The 23,081-nt window shown below is 44.9% G+C and overlaps 1 protein-coding gene across 1 annotated transcript in view; it reads left to right on the forward strand.

The window, feature by feature from the left end:
* Positions 1–21,706, forward strand: part of ARIH2 (ariadne RBR E3 ubiquitin protein ligase 2) — a 47,526-nt gene extending 25,820 nt beyond the window's left edge. Inside the window, 13 exon segments of the mRNA XM_079933141.1 lie at positions 3,658–3,725; positions 6,462–6,525; positions 8,005–8,155; positions 9,295–9,416; positions 10,670–10,779; positions 12,148–12,265; positions 13,258–13,308; positions 13,399–13,420; positions 15,824–15,975; positions 16,817–16,960; positions 17,560–17,628; positions 18,985–19,068; positions 19,298–21,706. Of these exon segments, the coding sequence (XP_079789267.1) occupies positions 3,658–3,725; positions 6,462–6,525; positions 8,005–8,155; positions 9,295–9,416; positions 10,670–10,779; positions 12,148–12,265; positions 13,258–13,308; positions 13,399–13,420; positions 15,824–15,975; positions 16,817–16,960; positions 17,560–17,628; positions 18,985–19,068; positions 19,298–19,369 (1,227 nt within the window). The 3' untranslated portion in view covers positions 19,370–21,706.
* Positions 21,707–23,081: the final 1,375 nt, after the last annotated feature.

Here is a 23,081-nt window from a genome sequence, read left to right on the forward strand (position 1 = left end):
CAAATTTATTAGCATTTGATTATTCATATTTTCCTATTTTCCTTTTAATACCTGTAAGATTTGTAGGGATAGTCCCTCTTATCACCCTCGTTATTGGCAATTTGTATTCTCTTTTTTTCTTAATTGTTCTAGCTAAAGTTTTTATCAACTTTATTGATTTTTTTAAAGAATCAACTTTTGGGGGCTTCCCTGGTGACGCAGTGGTTGAGAGTCCGCCTGCCGATGCAGGGGACACGGGTTCGTACCCCGGTCCAGGAGGATCCCACATGCCGTGGAGCGCCTGGGCCTGGAGCCATGGCTGCTGAGCCTGCGCGTCCGGAGCCTGTGCTCCGCAATGGGAGAGGCCACAGCAGTGAGAGGCCCGCGTACCGCAAAAAAAAAAAAAAAAAAAAAAAAGAATCAACTTTTGGACTTTATTGATTTTCACTATTTGTTTTGGATTTTATTTCTGTTTTTATCTTTTTTCTTCTTTTAACTTTGTCATCTTTTTCTAGCTTCTTAAGGTAGGCCCTTATGTCATTGATTTTTGGACCTTTTATAGTATAAATACTTACATTTGTAAATTTCCCTCTTGGCATTATATTAGCTGCATCTCACAACTTTTATTATGTGGTATTTTCATTATCATTCGTTCAAAACATTTTCTAATTTTTCTTGTGATTTCTTCCTTGACACACAGGTTTTATAGAGGTATGTTCTTTAATTTCCAAATATTTGCTGTATAAGAAGAAGAAGGGCATGCTTGGCAGAGAACAGTCAGGGAGCCTCTTGGGGTGGCTGGAATCATTTGGTCTATTGCTGGACTCCTCAGGGCAGTGGTTCTGCAGTGGGTCCTAATGACTCTTGACTAACGCTTAAGGTTCATCTTGTCAGTACTGGAGAGCTGTGACGGGTTTTAAACAGGTTGGGACTGATCCTGGTAAGACGTGAAAGCTCTAAGAATAGTCTGTTACTGTAATTGTTACATGGAGGCTTTAGGAAACTCATCCTGGGGGCTATGGGTGGCGGGGGGTGGGGGTGGCGGGCAGATAACAGACACTGGCATGTCAGTATATAAGATACCTTTCCTTTGTCCAGGTGATAGTGAAGCCCTTCTGATGGAAGTGTTTAGGAGAGGCAGGACTAGAGATTGTGCAGTGGAATGGTGGTGATGGAAGAGGGTGGAGTGGTAAGGAAGAGCGAGACATAGAGGAAAATGCTGATGCAGGTGTAGGAGTGTGATGTCTCCAGTGACAAGATGGGCATTCAGGAGGAAGAGCACATTTAGTGTACCTGAACAGGTTCTGCGAGACTCATCACAGAGACCATTATGTTTGTTGAATTTGGCGACAAGGGAGTTTATATTGCCTGGTACATGTGTATAAAGAATAGTATATCCACTGTCGGCAATTCCAAATAGATTGAAATTCAGCAATTAAAATAAACATTTTGACAAACTGTGAACCAAAATTGAATTCATATTGGCAGTTATACCCACTGAACTTTCGAAGTATTATATATATTTTCAAGCATGATTCTTGAGAATAGCTCTAACATTTTGGGGAGGAGGTGGGGGGATACGAAAACATCTTATTTCTGCTCTTGAGAGTCTTTGTTTAAATTCATCCTAACTATTCTTGCCTCATGGTCTTGTGAGTATCCAAAGTGGACACATTCCACCAGCTAAGGGTTTGCAGTTTAGACAGGGGTAATAGTCCCAGGCATGCTGGAAATAGTGACCTATTATTATTGAGAAGGGCCCTCTTTGACCCCTGTGATGGAGAGAATGGTGGACTCTATCTCTGTGGGGAGAAGCTCAGATTAATCTGTAATTACCTTGGGGTTCCAAATTTTGGGGCAAGAACTTCCTAGTTCTTAGTTTCTAGTCTTTTCCTCGATTAGACTCATAAATAAATAAGACTTTTAATCTTCTTATTACATATTGATCTGATAGAACCGCAAATTTCTTTTGAACGTGACATGGTCATATGTGTTCCTTCCTAAGTCATTAGTTTTTTTGGCTGTCAGTGGTTATCACCTTGGACCCATTTTCCTTTTGGAAAAGGTTTGACCTTCTCATTGTGAGTCCTTTTTGGGGGAGTTCCCTGGTTGCCTAGTGGTTAGGATTTGGGGCTTTCACCGCCATGGCCTGGGTTCAGTCCCTGGTCGGGGAACCGAGATCTCACAAGCTGCATGGTGCAGCCAAAAATAAATAAATAAATCCATAAAAGAAAGCTTTAAGTCGTTCTTGATAATATGTAATCCTAACTACTAACCGGTTGTTAGTTGCTTGTCAAAACAGTCCAGCAAGAGTTCATCTTGGTTCTGCTGGAAGATTTTTGTTCTCCACAATTGGACATATAAGAAGAGTGGAAGACTTCCCCCAGTTGTTAAGTGTTTTTATATATATATTTAGTTAGTTAGTTAGTTTATTTCTTTTTATTTATGGCTGTGTTGTGTCTTTGTTTCTGCATGCAGGCTTTCTCTAGTTGCGGCTAGCGGGGGCTACTCTTCATTGTGGTGCGCAGGCTTCTCGTTGGAGTGGCTTCTCTTGTTGCGGACATGGGCTCTAGGTGCTCCTGTATGAAAACTCAGTCCAGTGAGCAGAGTACCAAGGTTCTGTGTGTTCTCTTGGCTCCCTAGGTTGAAGTGTGCTCCTTGTTTTTCCTTGATTCAGTAGTACCCTCGTGTTTTGCAATGCTCTCTCTGGGTAGCCTTATCTAGGCCTCCAAACACATCCTAATCTTCTGACGCCCCGAGCCGGACTAGAAGATAAGGCCCCCTGGTGGTCCAGTGGTTAAGATTCTGTGTTTCACTGCTGGAGGCCTGGGTTCAATTCCTGGTCAGGGAACTAAGATCTCACAAGCCTCACGGCCAAAAAGAAAAAGATTAGGCCCCCACCCAAGTCTTGATGTTCAGGGTTCTATTTTGTAACTAGCTTACTTTCCTATTAACATTAAAATTAATACATGAACTACTTTCTGTGTCAGTAAACTTAGCTATGCAACATCCTTTTCAGGGACTGCATATCCTGTATCATTTCCTCAGAAAAAATTTACAGAGGTAGAATTGCTAGTTCAGTGCACCTTCGAGGCTCTTTGATAGCCATAACCATTGTGCTTTAAAGGAGAATGTAGGGGCCAGAAAGGCTGCCCACGGACTTCTAAATTCTCCTTGCAATTAGGGCTCATTAGTTGCCGGTAATTCAGAGATTTTAAACAGGGGTGTTTTTTGTTTGTTTTGTTTTTCTGGGTTTATACAAGAAGTCCAAGCCTGAGGTTTTCTGCAAGTAACAGGCCTAACTAGAGGTGCACTTACCATGTATAGCCTCCTACAGCAGCTTGAGGAAACAAATCACATTAGGGAACCTAACAGCTCTTTTTCTTAAATTGGATGCTGGGTCGTTATTTACTGTAAATAGGATGGTTTCGCATAAGTTTCAAATCAAACTAATTTCTTTGAAGGGTCGTTAATGAAAACAAAGATCGAAAAATCAAGAGATCCAAGAAATCACTAAGACTATAAGAGTCTGAACTTAAAAGATGAAACAGAGAACCAAGAGGAAGAATTTGAAAGTCAAGCCTGGGCCTGCAATAGAGATGAATGTATGCATTTCTCAAAATGCAGAGCACTCTGAAAGAAACATTATAATTTGATTTCTTTTTTTTTTCTTTCTAGGTATCTCATTCAGTTGCTAAACTTATATTAGTTAATTTCCACTGGCAAGTCGCAGAGATAATGGACAGGTAAGGTGTTTGGGGGAGGAAGAAGAGATGGCATTGCCCATAGCTCCTCTCTCTGCCTACCCGCCCAGTGATGATTATTATTTATGTTTTGGAGAATGTCCTTACAGTGTGCAGATTATATTTTTAAAACACTGGATCATAGTGTATAGCCTTTTTTTCCTCAGTATATGGTGAACATTTTCCCGTGTTTTCAGCATATTCTTTCTACCCCAGTTTTAACTAGCACAGTATTTTATTATATAGATGTTCCATACTTTTCCAAACCCCTGTTGTTGTACAGTGAAGTTAGGTCAAATTTTTTATGCCATTGTTAATTTTTAATCAGTGCCCTTCTAGATAACACTTGACAGTATCTCCAGTTATTTCTTTCAGACACATCAAGTGAGGAATACATCATGACATAGTGCATATTACCTTCAGAGAAAAGGTCAGCTAGTTTACCCCGCACTTCCAGAACCAGAGCCCTTGAGGCACACAACTTGGAGTCTCAGGTGTCCTGGAAGTTGTCAGGAGGAGGGGTTCCTCCTCCTTACGCATCCTCTAAGGGGGTTCCTCTAAGAGGCATCTGCTTCTGTCTAGCTCAGGGTTTCTCATCCTAAGCACTGTTGATGTGTTGGGCTAGATAACTCTTTGTTGTGAAGGGACTGTTCTGTGAATTGTAGGAGGTTTGGAAGAATCTCCGGGGTCTACCTACTAGAAGTCCGTAAATCAAAAATGCCTCTGGACTGCCAGCTAACTCCTGGAGAACAAAACTGCTCCTGCTGAGCAGTACACTGGTCACTACCCCTGCTCTTTCACACCACAGTGAGTCTTCCTTCTCTGTATGGTGTGATTCTGTTGATTGGCAGAGGAAGATCATTATGCCTTTCCTTCTCTAGGCTAAGAAGGCCAAACTAGCCAGAGCAGCCCAGCCTGATCAGGAAAGAGCAAATGCATTCCTGGTTCACTAACTGCACTCTCACTGTCTATACTGAAGAGCTGAATACAGTTAGGTAGACTTCCAGATGAACTTCCCTGTCTGCACTGCTATCCAAAACTCTGGAACCACATAGGTTCCGGTAATGGGTATCTAGCACTGTCCAAACTCTCTAGCCTAACTTGGGGATGGAGACAATTTGGATAGCTATAAAGATACTAAGAATAGTAGTGTGAGAACTAGGAATAAAAATTAAAGTAGGCATTCTGACTAGGCAGAGTAAGGAAATCATGTATATGAGATGTAGTTCTTCCCTGCTCAGATTCCTGGTGTCTTGGTAATGTGATTACCTGGACTTTGTGTGGCACTTTTATTGCCACATGATAACTGTTTTTATTTTTAAATGTATTTATGCCATACCTCATTCCAGAAAGGAATTAAATTTTTATTATGAAATTTTTTTCCCCAAAAATGTGTGAGTGTGCACTCACATGCCATATTTGTGATGTATATAGGTTTTAAAGACAAATAAAGCAAACAAAGAAACCCTCTGACCTTTACTCAGAGACCTCTCTGATGGCAATCCCTGCCTGGCTACAATCCCTTCCTTTTCCAGGGCGACCAGTACCTTGAATTCGGTATTGATCATTTTCTTATTTATTCTTAAATTATATATCTTTTAGTTTTGTATGTTTTTAGAACTTTACAGGCATGGAATCATATCATATGTATTCTTCAACTTTTTAAATTAACAAGGTTGAACATTATGACATCTTATCCATCGTCCTGTCAAAAACTATTTGTGAGTTTTTAGTTTTTTGCTGTTAAAAATAATGCAACTCTGAAAACTGTTGTACATGACTTATAGTGTCACATAATTTTTCTAGGGTTAAGTACAGAAAGTGAATTGCTGGTCTGTAGAGTATGTGTTACTTCAGCTTTACTAGATAATGCCAAAATGTTGTCCAAAGTGATTGTACCATGTTATATACCCACTAGTGGTGTAGGAGTGTCAGAATTAAAGTTTTACAGTCTGGTGGGTGTAAATGGCATCTGGTTGTCTTTAATTTCAATGTCCAGGTTATTAAGGAAGTTGATCATTTTTCCTATGTGATTTGTGCTTCCTCTTCTGTGAAATGCCTGTTATGTCTTTTGCCCATTTTTCTAATTGTTGTTTTTCATTTCAAATGGACGTTTAGGAGTTTTTGTTTTGTTTATTCTGAATATCAGTTCTTTACCAGTTGTATATGTATTGAATTATCTTTCAGTTTATAGCTTGGCTTTTCACTTTATCTTGTCTTCTGATGAACTGAAGTTCTTTTGGCTTGTGGGATCTCAGTTTCCTGACCAGGGATTAAACCTGGGCTACAGCAGTGAAAGCCCAGAATCCTGACCACTAGACTACCAGGGAGTTCCCTGAATTGAAGTTCTTAAATGTAGCATACAGAGTTTTCCTTTATGCTTTGCTTTTTCTGTGTCTTGAAGATATCCTTTCCTATTCTGAAGACATAGAGATATTTGCTTGTAATTCTAGAAAGGGACTTAAAGCGGATATGGTCCTTCATAAGTATTTTTCTTATAGTTGAGTGTCTTTAGGACAGAGTTGTTATTCTTATAGCAATTGAGAGCTAAAAAATTGAAAAAGCAGAAAGTATTTGTAGTAAGGTAAAAAGCCAGCTTGGTTTTGCGAGAAGGTAGTTAAAAGACAAAGACACTTCAGTGTGACTGCAACACATGTTGGTCTATCCTGTTTTTGTTCAGAAGTAAAACTATTTGTCTTCAGGTTCTGATTCCCTTTACTTCTGCGTTTTGTTTTGTAGATACAAGTCTAATTGTGCTCAACTGCTCGTTGAGGCTCGAGTTCAGCCCAATCCGTCGAAACATGTGAGTGTCTCCTCCTTGAATAAGGCTTCTCCTGTTGCCCGTGGCTCTTTCTGTGGCTCACATTGTTATTGAGAACCATCTTGCCTTGTTTGTAGTGCAATATGCCCATGATATTTGTTCCAGCATAGGCCTAAATCTTCCATTTCCATTATAGTTTGGAAATTTTCCTCATAGATGAGGAGTGAATCATTGCCTGCCCTCTCCAGCCTCACCTTTTTCCTTGCACTTACATACAGCCTGTATTCTATTCCTGCTGTGTTCTTGGTGTTCCCACTCACCGCATGCCTCTTTGACTCTGCTTGTGCCTTCCCTGGTCTGGAATGTCCAGATTCTGTCCCCATCTCTGCTTGTGGAAATGGAACTCATCTTTAGAGACCCACATCCAAGCCATCTCTCACAAAACATATCTCCTGGGACCACTCCCCTCCAAACTCCTCTAATTATATCTTTAAACCTTTATGTGTATGTTGTAGTAATTCACTCATATCTTTTCAGCTCCCCTACTAGACTGTAAGTGCTTTTTAAGTTTAGGAATCAATGTATAGCAATTTCCTCTGTATCTGAGAGTTCAGTCAGCATTTGTCAAATGAATGAGGGCCATGTTAAAAGCACTCTCAGGAGGGAGAATTGGGGCTCAGATCACCACATAACTTCTGCAGTCTCTTAGGAGAAAATTTCTAGGAGAATACTGGACAAACATGAGAATACGGTCCTTTTCCTCAAGTTATTTTTTGTATTCCCAGTAAACTAACAAGAACCTAATGTTAAACATGTAGTGGACTTTTTCATTGGTTAGTGTTTTTGGCTGGGGTCCCCAGATTGTCTTTGCCAGTTTGTGTAGCATGGTATGGATTCTGGAGTTTAAGCTTTACAGTTATTTGCCCACAAACTAGAAGAGTTTCTTCCCTTGTAGAAACCTTCCTCATCTCTCTAAATTAATTGTATGTGACATCTCTTTGGTATGTTAAGGATGAGTTGTAACTTGGTAAAAACTGTAATACTCTATGTTTTGGACATATTGATATGGGAAAACCACTGTCTTTGACACGTAAAACTGCATTGTGGGCTGTTAGAGGCTCACACTCAGCCTCTAAGCACCTATATGGCTGGGTTTGTAGTACTTGTTGAGGAGCAACTCTGTGCTGTGCTGAATGAGGGCAGTTTTCAAAAGAAACCCAATAGTCTCTGAAAGAAGGTGGATTGAATGACCTCTGAGGACCTTGACAGTTCTGAAATCCTGGTCTTTTCAGCCTGACGTTATAAACTACTGTTCTCATTTCCATCTTCTCTCTGCCTCTCTAAATCCTAGTGATTCATCAAGCCTAGTTCAGTTACCACCTCCTTCAGAAAGCCTTCCTGATAATATGCTTTCTGCTCAAAACTGGAACTCGCAGAGTGCACACATTGCAGTTGAGTTCTGACACTTGTTGCGGGGTCAGAATTGCCTCCCATGGCTCATATCACTCTGCCTCTCCCCAGGTCCCCACAACCCATCCCCCTCACCACTGCGCAGTGTGTATGCAGTTTGTGCGGAAGGAAAACCTACTGTCTCTGGCCTGTCAGCACCAGTTTTGCCGCAGCTGCTGGGAGCAACACTGCTCAGTACTTGTCAAGGATGGCGTGGGTGTGGGTGAGTCTGCCATAGGATTTATAAAAGGCTGGCATGAAGTATTTAGCTTTAGCTCTGCCCTTTCAGGTTCTCAGGTCAACTGAGTGTTTTCTTGTGAGCCTAATTGAAGTTTTTATTGTCAGAACCATTGGTTTCCAAACACATCTGTCTGAACAATGGCAACGTTTAGACCTGAGCAAAACGAGAGAGTTAAGGCTAATGTTTGGGCATATATGTAAACGTTGGTGTGAATGCAAGGCTACCTTCTCTTGCCTTTTGGGAGAACTGTCCTTTAAGCTGCCTACCGTATCTATCTTGATTCTCAGAGTGGCAGCCATAACTCAGAAACACCTAGAGAGTTAGCTGTTATTTAGGAAATATAAGCACAAATCAAACTTGATGATCAGTTAAAGGAATATTTAACTATGACTTGATATTTGAAACTAAATCAGCATTACTTTAATTGTGTCTGCAAAATCTCATTGTATTGACGGTAATCACATGCATGTAATATTAAACATCACAGAACTAAATTGTTAGTTAATAACCCTATAGGATTTTTTTTTTTTTTTTGCGGTACGTGGGCCTCTCACTGTTGTGGCCTCTCCCGTTGCGGAGCACAGGCTCCGGATGCACAGGCTCAGCGGCCATGGCTCACGGGCCCAGCCACTCTGCGGCATGTGGGATCTTCTGGACCGGGGCACGAACCCGTGTCCCCTGCATTGGCAGGCAGACTCTCAACCACTGCGCCACCAGGGAAGCCCACCCTATAGGATTTTTTAAACAGTTTTGTTTTTTATTGGTGCTGTTTGTGATATATATGATTTAATTTGTTTTGTTTTTGTTGGGGGTTTTTTGGTGGCTCTGTGCGGCTTACAGGATCTTAGTTCCCCGACCAGGGATTGAACCCAGGGCTCTGGCAGTGAGAATGCCGAGTCCTGACCACTGGACCATCAGGGAATTCCCTATCCTATTTAATTTGGAATAATATTTTAGTTGCATCACTATGCAAATATATTAATTTCTCTCTTCTTTGAATAAATTCTGATGCTTTAGGGGTTCCTTACATAGAATCTGAATTTGTTGGTTGAACTCAGCAAATATATTATCGCTGTGTCTTCTGCGATACAGTTGTCCATCAGGTTATCTTTGTTCAACAGGTGTCTCTTGCATGGCTCAGGACTGCCCGCTTCGAACACCAGAGGACTTTGTGTTTCCATTGCTGCCCAATGAAGAATTGAGAGACAAATACAGACGCTACCTCTTCAGGGACTATGTGGAGGTATGCCCAGCCCCTGTTGTGCCCTCTGTCTTCCCAGGCCTGCTTTTCATCAGATGCTCACCAGTTACTTTATAGACTAGACTGCCAGTAGATGCTTTCGTTTGAAGAAAGAGCTCCACGGCTTTAAAACAGTTTGAAAACTACTAGAGTGCTAGTGAATCCCAGGTCTTTTGCTTCCTTGTTATGTATCCCTTGACCCATTATTTTACCTCTCTGAGCCTTGGTTTTCTCTTGTAGAATGGTCAGGCATCCCCACCTTATACAGAGTTGCTTAAACAAGCTGTTGTATGTCGGGATAAACACAAGTCAGGCATATCTCAGGAGTTGCTGTTCTGTTCAGTTCACTGTGTGGTTCAGCACAAAGAAGAGGTGTAGCTTTTTGGGCAATTGGAAAACTTGTTCAGGTTTTCAGCATGGTCAGTTTTGGAGTCCTTCCCCTGTATTGCGCTACCTGTTCAGGCTTGTTTGTTCTATGCAGCATAATTTTCATCTTTGTCTTTCATGCCCAAGCTTATTGGATTGATTGACGGTCTGGGTTGTCTCATGCACATGCCACAGGAAAAGCAATGCCTTGTTCCTTGTGCTGTTTTCTGCCTTTGGTAGATGCCTGAGGGTCATTGAGCCCCTCAGAGTCTTATGCACAGCTGAGTGGTCTGTGTTCCTTTCCAGCCCTGGTCCGTATGCCCTTTCATTTCAGAGACACACTTCTGTATTCCATTTTGTCATGTAATCTTAGAGCATTCTAGTGAGTTGCTACCTAGTTTAAGCTAAGCATTCAAAGGTCATTTTCAGGGATCTCCCTGGTGGTCCAGTGGTCAAGAATCTGCCTTCCAATGCAGGGGATTCGGGTTTGATCCCTGGTTGGGGAACTAAGATCCCACATGCCGCGGGGCAACTAAGCCTGTGTGCTCTGGAGCCTGTGCGCCACAACTAGAGAGAAGCCCACATGCTGCAACGAAGAGCCCACACACCTCAACGAAAGATCCCGCATGCCACAGCCAAGATCCCATGTGCCGCAACTAAGACCTGACGCAGCCAAATAAATAAATATTAAAAACAAGCAAACAAACAAAGGTCATTTGCACTACCTGCCTAATGTCTGGTCTTCACAACATCCATCTTGAATTCCTGTAGCCCCTTGATATAAGTCATCAGCTGGAAGAACAGAAGGTGTTTGAGTACTCAGGGAGGTCTAATTTGGAGGCACCAACTAGGGGATGTCCTCATTATTCCTCCCCTTGGTGTGTTCACAGAGTCACTACCAGCTCCAGCTGTGCCCTGGTGCAGACTGCCCCATGGTTATCCGGGTACAGGAGCCCAGAGCTCGCCGAGTACAGTGCAATCGGTGCAACGAGGTCTTCTGGTAAGAGTGAGTGTGGGTGCTGAGCAGCCCTGGGCTTGTGCCTTCCCCTGCTCTAAAGCATCACTGCCGTTGCTCTTAGGAGGGTGGGGCTGGGAGAGGCAGGGTCGTTGAGCCAGAAGAGCAGCTCTGTTCCACGTGGGCAGGGTTTGTACCTAGCATCTCATGTTCCATGAGATGTTTGATAATAGTCAGTCTGGAGACAAGAACGGGGCACAGATTCTTGGGGAATGTGCTGTGGTTATGCTGCTGAGACTCATGGCCCAGAGACTGCCTGTCTATATGGGTGTGTATCTACCTGCACAGATAATTCACATACTACTGTATGTGAAAGCAACAACCATCAACGTTTTAATCTTTCTCTTGGCCTTTCTGCTAATTTTATAACACTATAATCCATAAATGTGTTTATATTTACCTGGGGTTTACTCTATTCAGTAGACATGATGGGAATAGCTAAAGTATACTGAAGGCTTACCAGAGGAAATGCTCTGTCCTGATCATTTTACCTTCATTGTCACAACAACTGTGTATGATTGTACTGTTGTTACTCTTATGTTATAGGTGAGGAAATTGAGGTGCAAGGTAATGGCAGAGCCATAATTTAGGTCCAGACATGTCCCCAATTCATGCCTCCCTGGAAAATTCATGGTGGGGCTTCAGAGAAAGTACGTAGAAAATGTGGTATATGTGCATATGTGCCTGCCTTTCAAGATGTTGTTGAGAGAGTCTGTGATTCACCAAAGGTTAAGAACCACTAATGTGGTTGCTTTCCATCCTTTGTGTCCTGCATTATGAACTTCTTTTCCCTGGGACATGTGTTAGGCTACCTGCCTGAGAGCCTTTATCCATAACGTTGTGTTGGCTTGGACAAAAGGGAAATTAAAAACATGGGAGCCTGGCCTGATGAATGTTGGAGTGTTTTTCTTTTCTGATTTTAAGTTTCAAGCATTGTCAGATGTATCATGCCCCCTACAGATTGCACAAGTGCTGGCATTGTGCATCCTGTGTGCACATCTGACTTGGAGATAAGCCAAGGCTCCCAGAACTGGATCTCATTCCTGCCTTGGGCCTGAGTTGAGGTATCTTGGAATGCATCTCCATGCCCTTTGGGAAGCTGAATTCTGAATTTGATATCCTGTCAGGAAGGATTGACACCACATAAGATATTTGAAACAAACATTTCATTTGGGTTTATTGAGAGAAATTCACACAGTACTTCAGTATAATCCTGGGTGAGAAAAGGTCTCAGATGCCTTGATAGGTGACGTTACCTCTTTGAAAAGCTCTAATTCAGGATCTGTTGGCTTGGACAGAAGGAAAATGAAGAACACAGGATCTGACCTAACAATTATCTTTTCTGGTTTTAAGTTTCAAGTGTCGTCAGATGTATCACGCCCCCACAGACTGCGCCACAATTCGGAAATGGCTCACGAAGTGTGCAGACGACTCTGAAACAGCCAACTACATTAGTGCTCACACTAAAGACGTAAGGACTGTATCTTACCTGTCATGGATCTGCCCTCCTTAGTGCTACCCAGGGCCTTGCCCAGGAGATGTACCATCTGAGAGCAGAACAGGGCTCTTGATGGAGGCTCTTGATCAGGGCCTCAGGGCTCTTGATGGAGGCTGCCCAGACCTGGCAGAGTTTGTAGCAATTTATCATGGTATGCACCGAGTGCATTTATTTTAATAAATTGCTGAAATGCTTGGAGAAGTTTGACCCTTAGGAAAACTAATTAGAAGAAGACTAGGTTTTATTGAATGTTTCCCAAGCTTTAACAGCCCTGGGAGGGAGGTAGTTGATAGCCACACATAATAAATAGCAGAACTCTAATGCAAGCCCAAGCCTGCCCAATTCTCATTCTGGAAACTTCCCATGGGAAAGCATGGCCTGTAGCCCCTTGAGTTCTGCACGACTCAGCACTCAAGGATGTACCCTGTGCCAGTCACACGCTGAGTTGATGCACTCACAAGCACAGCTGTGACCATGACATCATTAAGCATAGTCCTTTTCATGGCGATGGAAGAGCACAGCATCAGACTGATCTCTGCATTGCTGCCTGGGGTTGCGGGCATCTCTCAAATGAGAGCGAGCTTTAGAGGTTATTTCCTTGGCCTCTCCTGGAAGCAGAAGTTCAGGCAAGCTGATGAGGACTTAGTCCAGTGTGGCAGCTTTTACGCTGCTTTGGCATTCCTCCCAAGCAGGCAAGCTCTCTACTGACTCAGCTTGTGCTTAATCTGAGCGGCCTCGTGGCAGGGACAGATGGTGCTTGGAGTGTTTCAGAGCCAAACATGCTGACCTCATTTCCTTGAATTGCTGTTCCAGCCTCAGCGACCCGCCACATTTAAGTGAGATGCTCCTCCCCAGAAGTGCTCGCACGATGAGCTACTGGGCACGGGTGCCGGGAGCTTTGTGTAATTTGTCTTAGAACCGGCCTGATGGTGCGTGAGCCTAATGGCACCCTTCTGTCTCCTCAGTGTCCCAAGTGCAACATCTGCATTGAGAAGAATGGAGGCTGCAATCACATGGTGAGCAGATGCCTGTACGTTTTGCTTATGTGACATGGAACCTTTGGTCAGCGTGCTCTTAACATGTTCTCTTCTGTTTCCCTCTGACAGCAATGCTCCAAGTGTAAACACGGTGAGTCCCAGGCTTGATGTACAAGGCCCAGTGGCACAGTCTCTGTTTCTTGTGCACGGGTCTCCACTGCTTATTTAGTGAGTGCTTTTGTGGTGAAGTGATAAAACAGAAGGCAGCCTCAGTCACTTACAGTCATGATAACCAGATTAAAGCATTTATTGATTTATTATTTTTCGGTCCCTTTTATAATCCCACTGCCATCTCGCTGACGCATGTAGTCAGAAGTCAAGTTTGGGGTGACTATTAGACCCTCGTGAATCCTCAGTCATCCAAGAAGAAGGTTTTAGTGTGTTCTTTTTATTTTTGCCAAGGCAGGTAAGTAGCATGGGGCTTATCTGGGCTGCCTTACAGATACCTTTTAAGCAGGCTGTACATGGTTTTACTGGAGGCAGTAAAATAATAGTTTTCCATTGAGGTTTTTTTTTTTATATATATATATAAATTTATTTACTTATTTATTTTTGGCTGCATTGGGTCTTTGTTGCTGTGCGTATGCTTTCTCTAGTTGTGGCAAGTGGGGGCTACTCTTTGTTGCGGTGCATGGGCTTCTCATTACAGTGGCTTCTCCTGTTGTGGAGCACGGCCTCTAGGCGTACAGGCCTCAGTAGTTGTGGCTCGCAGGCTCTAGAGCTCAGGCTCAGTAGTTGTGGTGCACGGACTTAGTGGCTCCGTGGCATGTGGGAACTTCCTGGACCAGGGCTCGAACCCGTGTCCCCCTGCGTTGGCAGGCGGATTCTTAACCACTGTGCCACCAGGGAAGTCTCCTCTGAGGTTTTATAAAGTTTTCAGAGGGGGTTTTGGCCTTTCAGGCCTCCGTCATCTATCAGTTGTAGGTTACATAGAACCTGTTGGTTTTGCTTTCCTTTCCTGCCAGATCAAGTAAAGAAATAAAATTCCTTTGGGTAGAAAATATGTCTAGATAGGTTTCTTACACAGCTGCTTAGATGCCAACCAGGAGGCCATGAGAGTTTCTCTTTGTAAGAGCCTGACTTACGCTATTCCTGTGTTCTCCCAGGAGCACACTGTAATCAGAGTAGACGAGGCAAGGTTTTAGACTGGAGTGGTGACCCTGAAGTGTAGAGTGAAGATAGGCCGAGGGTAGTGGCATATTTCCTCAGTGATATCGCACCCTAGCTTTTCTGCATGTTTGAATGAGAGGGACATACATGATCCACTTAGAACAGTGCACAAGACATACGTACAGTTTAAAGAGAAATGACAAAGTGAACATGCGAGTACCCACCACATTCTTAGTACTGAGGAAGTCCTCTGTGTGTCCCTCCTCAGTCATAGTCTCCCCATCCCTTACTGCCCAGAGTTAACTTCCATCCCTCACATTGCTGTATAGTTTTACTACCTGTACAGGCAACCCTAAGCAATGTAGTAGTATTTAAAACAGTAGCAAACACAACCTAGCTGACTGAGGAGAAAGCAATATTGCCACTGTTCAATGAAGCCTCCTAGGAGAAGAGAAGTGAACGACCTCTGGGTCTCTTGATTTGGCTTTAGCTTTAGCTTCTCCAGATTTTACAGAAGTCCCTTTTGGGAAGTCATTGAGCCAACTTATGGAGTGATTCCTGGGAAACAGGGTTTACCACTGTCGGGGTCTCTGGCAGAGACAGAACATAGAACTGTGGTTGGCCCCTCTCCATTAAGCCACAATAATTGTTCAGATGTATAGCATCCATAGGGGATCTTTATTTTTCCCTCTTTGCTTCCTCAGTATGGAAACAGAGTCATAATTCTGGGTATGCACTATTGGGTGGGTTTTATGAAAATGTGCTTTTTCTTTTTTTTGGCCTCACTGTGTGGCTTGTGGGATCTTAGATCCCCCACCTGGGATTGAACCTGGGCCACGGCAGTGAAAGCACCGAGTCCTAACCAGTGGACCGCCAGGGAATTCCCATAAAAATGTGCTGTTTAAGACAGAAGAAAAGGGGGAAAAGTCTTTCTTTCCAGTTTCATGTACAACACCTAGGACAGGTGTTGAGAGTGGGCATAGTCAGGAGGGCACATGTGTTTTCTGAATGACCAGGTGGGCTTCAGTTGGACAAGTTTCTGCTTGTCACGGAGGCATTGGCACAGCAGACCAGTGGCCTTGTACAGTCAGCATCTGCTTGTGTTGGATTAAACGGCACAAAGCATATGTGTTCATGAAACTGAGACTATCCGTAGGCTGTTGTTCACATCAGCAAGGACAGGCTTACAGGGACAGTGGAATGTGACAGGGATGAGTGGTATACATTCCCTCTGTAAAGAGGCACCCTTGGAGAGTTCTGGATAGGTGACCCCCCCACCCCCCACCCAGAGCAGGATCTGTCTGTTTTCCTGCTTTGCCTATGACTTTGGAGGAATGTGGGCTTGTCTCGTGTGTGTAAATACTTCTTTCTCTATTCTGTGTAGACTTCTGCTGGATGTGTCTAGGAGATTGGAAGACCCACGGCAGCGAGTACTATGAGTGCAGTCGGTACAAGGAGAACCCTGACATTGTCAATCAGAGCCAGCAAGCCCAGGCCAGAGAGGCCCTCAAGAAGTACTTGTTCTACTTTGAGAGGGTAGGCATCCAGAAGCCTGGAGGGTGGGCTTCTTCCATTTGGCCTGCTGGGTGAAATTCCCAGTGACTGGTAGCCACAGCCAGCATGCTCACACAGAAGTCAGAAAGTGGAACTCCTGCAGTGGCCTGTGTGGTGCCTCCATAGATATGGCTTTCAGGCTCCACAGGGCGGCCACAGCTAACAAGGAAGGACCTGCTGACCTTGTTTGAATGATGAGTTGAAGGATAATGAAGGATCATCAGACAGTCTTTTCCATCCAGTGCCATGTTTGTTGTTTGTTTTTAATTGAGGTATAACTGACTGACAGTATTATATAATTTTCAGGTGTACAACATAGTGATTCATAATTTTTAAGGGTTATACTGCATTTATAGTTATTATAAAATGTTGGTTATATTCCCTGTGCTGTACAGTATATCCTTGTAGCTTATTTTACACATAGTAGTTTGTATCTCTTAATCCCCTACCCCTATCTTGCCCCTCCCCCTAATCCAGTGCCATCTTAATAGTCAGATTCAGAGGGCAGTTCATCCCAGGAAGACCCTTCAGAAGCCCACAGAGCATGGGACATTTCGTTTCTAAGCACAAGAGACCTGTAGTTACCTAGCTTTGCTTCATCCTCAGGGCTCGAGTCCTATTGCCGCAGGGGGGTAGAGTGATCTGGCAGGCAGACAGCTGCTCTGGACAGGGTTGGTAGTGTGGACTGAGGAAGCCCCCCTCTTGCAATCCCAAGGACACACAGTCCCCATCAGCTAGATGAGGCTGTGGCCATTCTGAACTCCTTTTGGATCTCCACCTTCCTGGGACTCCTGCAGCTTTCTCCCTCCTCTGAACCCTGTAGTGGGAGAACCACAACAAGAGCTTGCAGCTGGAGGCACAGACATACCAGCGGATTCACGAGAAGATTCAGGAGAGGGTCATGAATAATCTGGGGACGTGGATCGACTGGCAGTACCTACAGAATGCTGCCAAGCTTTTGGCCAAGGTTTGTACCCCCTCACTCTTCCAGCTCTGTCAGGCCCAGACCTCTGAGGGTGGGAGGCACTGTAGGGGGCAGGGGGCTTAGCACCCTGTGCAGTCCTGCATGCTCCTGCTTATGGGTCCACATTTTGCTGGGCTGTGCCCACTGAGGACCCAGCCCTCTGTGGATGTCCAGGGGATTTTAAGAAGAGTATTCCAGTGACTCGGCCTGCAGGGAAAAGAACTGCAGGGAAAACTAGAGCCCTTTTCTTCTTTTGTCCCATCCATGCATCACTCAAAGGAAAATAAGAGATTGTCTTTGGACAAGTATTGAGATAGATGTGTGGACTCTGATGTCCGACTCAAGAGGGAAGAGCCATTGAGGCAGCTGCTGGTAATAAATCACAGTGTGGAAAAGGAACTGTGGGTGTTCTGTGACCATTTTTGTTTCAGTTTTTGCCATGTTGTCCCCCAATTCATCTTTTATTTGCCTTGGCCTCATTTCTTTCAGGCCCATACCCGTTGAGCCAGGCTAATTTGCATGGTGGGGTAGAATTGTAAAAGCCGCCTGAGATCCATGTAGTTAGGGTCATAGATACAGGTCCCTTCTCTTCTCTGTTGCAGTGTCGATACACCCTGCAGTACACGTACCCATATGCATACTACATGGAGTCTGGACCCAGGAAGAAGCTGGTAAGGCAAAGCGATTCTTCTTCTCTGCTCTCTTAGCTTCAGAGCTGCCCTTCTCTACCTGCACTTTGCAGGAGAGCAAGGACCAGATGCCTGGTTATTGGGAGGGCAAAATCAAAACTGGCAATTGTAAAATTTTATTTCTCCCCTAGGCATTTCCAAAGTAGATCTCAGGTGCTGGTATTTTGTGTAATAGGAAGGCAGATATACTGAAGCCAGTGAACAACTATATTTTTGGGGTGACTGGCTGAAAATGTCTGTTGCCACTTGGGAGCCAGTGCCCATGCTTTGGGAGGATATGCAGCTTGCATGTTCCTAAATACAGTGGACTTTGTTTGCATCTTGGTTTAATTTTCATCTTAGATGTTGGGTTGTTTACCCCCAATTATAAAGTAATTCACACTTATTGTTTAAATGTTGAAAAACTTAGAAAAACATTTACATCATTTATCATCCCACCAGAAAGAAATGACTGCTGTTAGTGTTTTCCAGCCTTTTAAAATTAATATTATTTCTATAATCAAGGTTATATATATAACATTTTTTTGTTACAACTAATTGTTTTTGCAGCTGTTGTTATTTACCCGGCTGGAAAATGCCATTTTGTAATAGTTGCATAAATGTTCCAGTATATGGTTGTACCAACATTTGGGGCATTTATTGTTTCTGTTTTTCACTATCATAAATAAGACATTGGGAAACCTCTTTGTGCAACTGATTTGTGCAGTGGGTATATAATTACTAAGTCAAATGGTTTGAAAATTTTTAAAGACTCTTGATTTTCAGAAGGGCTGAAAAAATGCAGTGTTCAGTGAATACAGTGTCTGTGAATATCCACTTTGACTTGTTCTTGTAGCATCCATTTCGCTGTATGTTGGGAGCATTCTCTTCAGTGGCTTAAGTTCTTCCCTTTTCTTTGGGGGTGGAGGGTGAGTGTGGCCTTGCCACGTGGCTTTACTCCATAGGTAGCCTTTTTTTCTTTTTTTTGCGGTCCGCGGGCCTCTCACTGTTGTGGTCTCTCCCGCTGCGGAGCACAGGCTCCGGACACGCAGGCTCAGCGGCCACGGCTCTCGGGCCCAGCCGCTCCGCAGCATGTGGAATCTTCCCAGACCGGGTCACGAACCTGTGTCCTCTGCATCGGCAGGCGGACTCTCAACCACTGCGCCACCAGGGAAGCCCCTTTTGATTGGATTCTGGCTCTGGGTACAGGAAGTAGCACTGCTCTCTGAGGACAGTATCAGAGACACGGTTGTCTATAGCTCGTGCGAGCCTGAGGTGCTGCATCTGCCCCTCCCATCTGCAGGCCCTGCCCCGGCTACAGCCCCTTCTCCTTTTGACCCTCCTGCTCTACCCATACAGTTTGAATACCAGCAGGCTCAGCTGGAGGCTGAGATCGAAAACCTGTCATGGAAGGTGGAGCGTGCAGACAGCTATGACAGAGGGGTAAGTGCTGTCCTCTTGGATCCTCTGGCAGGCAAGGGAGGGCTGGTGTGGTAATAGGTAACATGGTAGTTGGCATGTAGACTGGAGGCTGCTGCTGAGAAGGGTGGGAAGGTCAGTGCTTTTGACTTCTTGGAGTCCGTGGCAGGGGGGGCAGGGGTGGGGTGGCTTTAGCTGCTCCCTGCTCATGGGACTGGGCCATGCAAGCACCTATCTTGCTTCCTTGGTGCAGGACTTAGAGAACCAGATGCACATAGCAGAGCAGCGGAGGAGAACCCTGCTGAAGGATTTCCATGACACCTAGGTTGGGACATGGACGTGCCAGAGTGAGGAAGATGTGGCTGCGAGGTCTCCCGGCTGCTGTACTGCATGCTGCAGGCTCTGCCTTTCACAACCCCAGGCAACAGCCAGGGCCCCACTCCTGAGAGACACTGGCCACACACCTCTTAGTCGATTTCTGTTTTTTTTTTTTTTCCCTCATCTTTTGCTTTTTGTTTTTCCCAGGGTAGAGGCCATGTTGAATTGGCCTCTTCTCAGGACCTTTAATTCCCCCTGGATGGTTGTTGGGAGGGAGGGAAAGTTTTTTTTTGAATGACTATTAATAGGATTAGATCATTACAACTTATAATTTTCAAGGGTTGTACAATTATACAAAAAAGAGGGGGCAAACAAACCATAGAATTACACAGAACCCTTTTTAAAAATAAATTGGCATTGGAGTGTTTTAACCTCTAGCTATTTTACTTAGAATGTAACATATGCTGCCCGCTCACCTTGCCTCAGAATCTCTACTGCAAGAGGGCCCCGGTGGTCTTTGCTTGCCAGATTCATATGTGTTTGGCCACAGCTAGAGTCCCAAGGGAAGAGCATGGGTGGCAGATGGTGGGAAATTAAGTTGGCCTGAGTTATAGGCATGGAGCGCAGGGAATCACATCGTGCCTCCTGTCTGGTCCTTGTAGACCCTTTTGTGGTCAGGTACACTGCCTTACGTTGGCAGTGAGGAGACAATACAGAACGGAGTCTTGCCATGGGGTGTCATCCTGTCTGATGGCACTGTGTGTCTGTGGACTCATCTTAATTCTTGAAAGTGAGCTTTACCTGGGTCTGGCTACTCAGGCCAGAGCCCACAGCAGAACACGTAGGTGGGCTTGTGGCCCTCCAGACCAGGGGATGTGAGTTCAGCACAGTTTTCTTTTGTTTTCTAAAGATAGAGATCCACTTTTAAAGGGGATTGTTCCCCCAAATAAATTTGTTTTACCTTGGTTCCTTCTTTTGTGCCAGTGTTCCCGTGGTGTGACTCTGACCAGGTTCACACACAGCCATACCTGACACTGTCCTGCTACACTTTCCTCTGGTGAACGTTAGGGTCAGAGTTCAGCATGGTCCTCCCAAGGACGGACTCTGGTCTGCCTGGCTCAGGGACCTTGTTTGCACAAATTGTTTTCATGTTAACCTGGAGTGTATGTCTCCATTACCCACTCTAGGAGTTGGTTGCGCTCCCCCTTGCCTGGTTTCAGCTATTGGAGGACAGCACCTCTAGGGTCTGGGAGTCTGAGGCCAGCACGGTTCTTGATTTGTGGTCCCAGCTCCTGTACCACAAGGGGCGGGCCAGGGAAAAAGGCCAGCTTTTTCACAGTGCAGAGGAACAAGTGGTTTGCATGGTGTCCTACCTATCCTGAACCTGGTCCTGTGGGCCTTTCAGAAGTTACATCTGTGATTCCTGGGGTTTCTATGGCTTTTTTCAGTGCCTCCACTCTGAGGCCGGCAGAGTTGTCCATACTCGATAGGGCCTCCTTGACCTCCTGGAAGAGTTGCTTAGGAGATCTGTGAATAAATATTGTGTTGGAAATTCTTTGATATTCAAACATTTTCACCTCAGTCGGTAATTTCCCAGGTACCATGTAAGCTGTAAACTGAATCACTCTTGAAGGCAGAGGACAGCTGTAACTCTTGGAGTCATGGGGTACATAGTCGGCTGCAGGCTCCCTTTCTCCCCAATCAGATTTTGCCTCTTCCTGTCATCTCCTGCAAGGAAAGGACCACGGGGTGGAGCGGTAGGACAAGTTAGGAGTATAGCAGATGAACCCAGAGTTGGACAGTGCTGAGCTAACTGAAGGAGAAGAGTGCCTGCTGCGGGACCTAGGGGTGGGGTGTGACTGTTGCATTGGCCCATGGAAGATCCTGGTGTCTGGAGCTTTTACCTCTGCATTGAGTCCTTTCTGTGTCACCGCCATGGCAGCGGCAGGAGCTGAGTTGCAGCTCTGCACCTTAAGTCACACCCTCGGCACGCTGGGCATTTTTTGGACTGCACAGCTACCACATAGTGCATTTGCATCCAGCTGTGGCCCCAACCACTGGAGCTGCAGGAGGTTCTGTGCCCAGACTGCAGCCTGCAGCCCTTGATCTGCAGAGAGCTTTCTTTCGTGCCTCAAGTGGCTGTCTCTTGTTAACATCAGGAAGATAGAAAAGGTCAGGCAGAATTTTTCTGCCCTGCAAAGGAAGGCACAGTGTTTTCATGAATTTACCATGTATCTTTGTTTTCTTCAAAGAAAAAGTTGAGGTGATGTCATCTGCTCAACCTTGAGTGGTTTATTCAAAATAAACTGCAAGTTTCTGATTATAAAAGTGTGTGCAGAGTCATTCTTCAAAGGATCCAAGTAGCCTTCTGAGCCAATGCCCCCGGGGGTTCAGGCCACTGAGCACCAAATAGGGGCCTTCCTGTTGGCCAGTCCCCTCTTCCAGAGGGCTGTGAAGGCCCCACTGGCCTGACTGCTCTGCCTTTCTTCCCTTTCTGGGGAGAGGTCACCTGTGGAGGGAAGTGGAATATCCTGGTACTTTTGGCTTTCCTTTCCCTCCTTGGGTGCAGACCAAACCATTCCCCACCAAACACAGATCCCAGGATGTGGTAATGTACTGATTCTAATGCCCTACAGCCCTGCTGAGTCCCTGAGCTGCTTATTCAGAAGATCCTTGGGTCCCTCCAAAACAGATGTGGGAGCAAAGGGCCATGGAGTATGGAAGCGGGACTTGTGGCTTCACAGGAGCTCTGGGCTTAGGAAGAGAGGACTCTCGACAGGAACTGGAAATGTTTGAAGTTTAATCCCAAAGGCTGAGGACAGTAAACAGAGCTTGGATTCTGAACAAGGGGGTCTGCATTTGTGGTGTCAGGAGTGGTGGCAACTTCACTGATAGGGGTGAAGGCTCCAGCGCTGTGGGCAGCACAGCATGCACAGGGCAGCCAAAGCCGGGGAGGTCCCAGACACTGCTAGTCAAGTCCACAGCTGCTCCTCTTTGGACTTCAGATGTGCCAAGCCCCATGCTCAGCACCTGGGCATACAATAGTGTGCAAAAGATACATGGTCTCTACCCTCTAGGAGCCTCCAGAACATGGAGGACACAGACAGAACTGGTCACTAGTGAATGTTTTCACTGAGGCAGCAAGGCCAGGGGCTGAAGAGCTGCTCCTGCAGATCAGTGGGCAGGATACCAATGGCCTTGGCACCATACCCTTGGTGATCTTAGAACAAGAGAAGATAGCACATTCTAGCAAAATCTGGAGGAGGGATTTTCCACATACTCTTCAGGGCTTCCTGCAACAATCTGAGCATTGCCTATATAGTGAGCTCTATTTTGGGCACGGAGGACATAGCCATTGAATTTGTTAGACCAGTTCCTGTCCCCACAAGATAATCACACTAATGGTCACTGAGCACATATCCACTTAGTCGTCACAGCAGCCCTGTGAGGTAGGTGCTGTCACCGTCCAAAATGAGTAATTTGCCCAAGGTCATCATTCTAGTAAATGGCAAAACAAAAAACATTCACTGATAGAAATTGGAAAGTAAATCCAACTTTTGTAATAGAGATTAAAACACAGCGCAGCACAAGACCCAGATTCGACTATGTATCATGACTGAGATGGGACTGCCACCCCCGTGAGGTGAGCCAGCCTGGGTGGTAAGAGGTTTAGATATCAAAAAGGCCATAGCTTTTAAAAGGTCAAGAAATTATAGTTT

The sequence above is a fragment of the Stenella coeruleoalba genome, assembly GCF_951394435.1.
Source record: "Stenella coeruleoalba genome assembly, chromosome: 10".
Classification (NCBI taxonomy): Eukaryota; Metazoa; Chordata; class Mammalia; order Artiodactyla; family Delphinidae; genus Stenella; species Stenella coeruleoalba.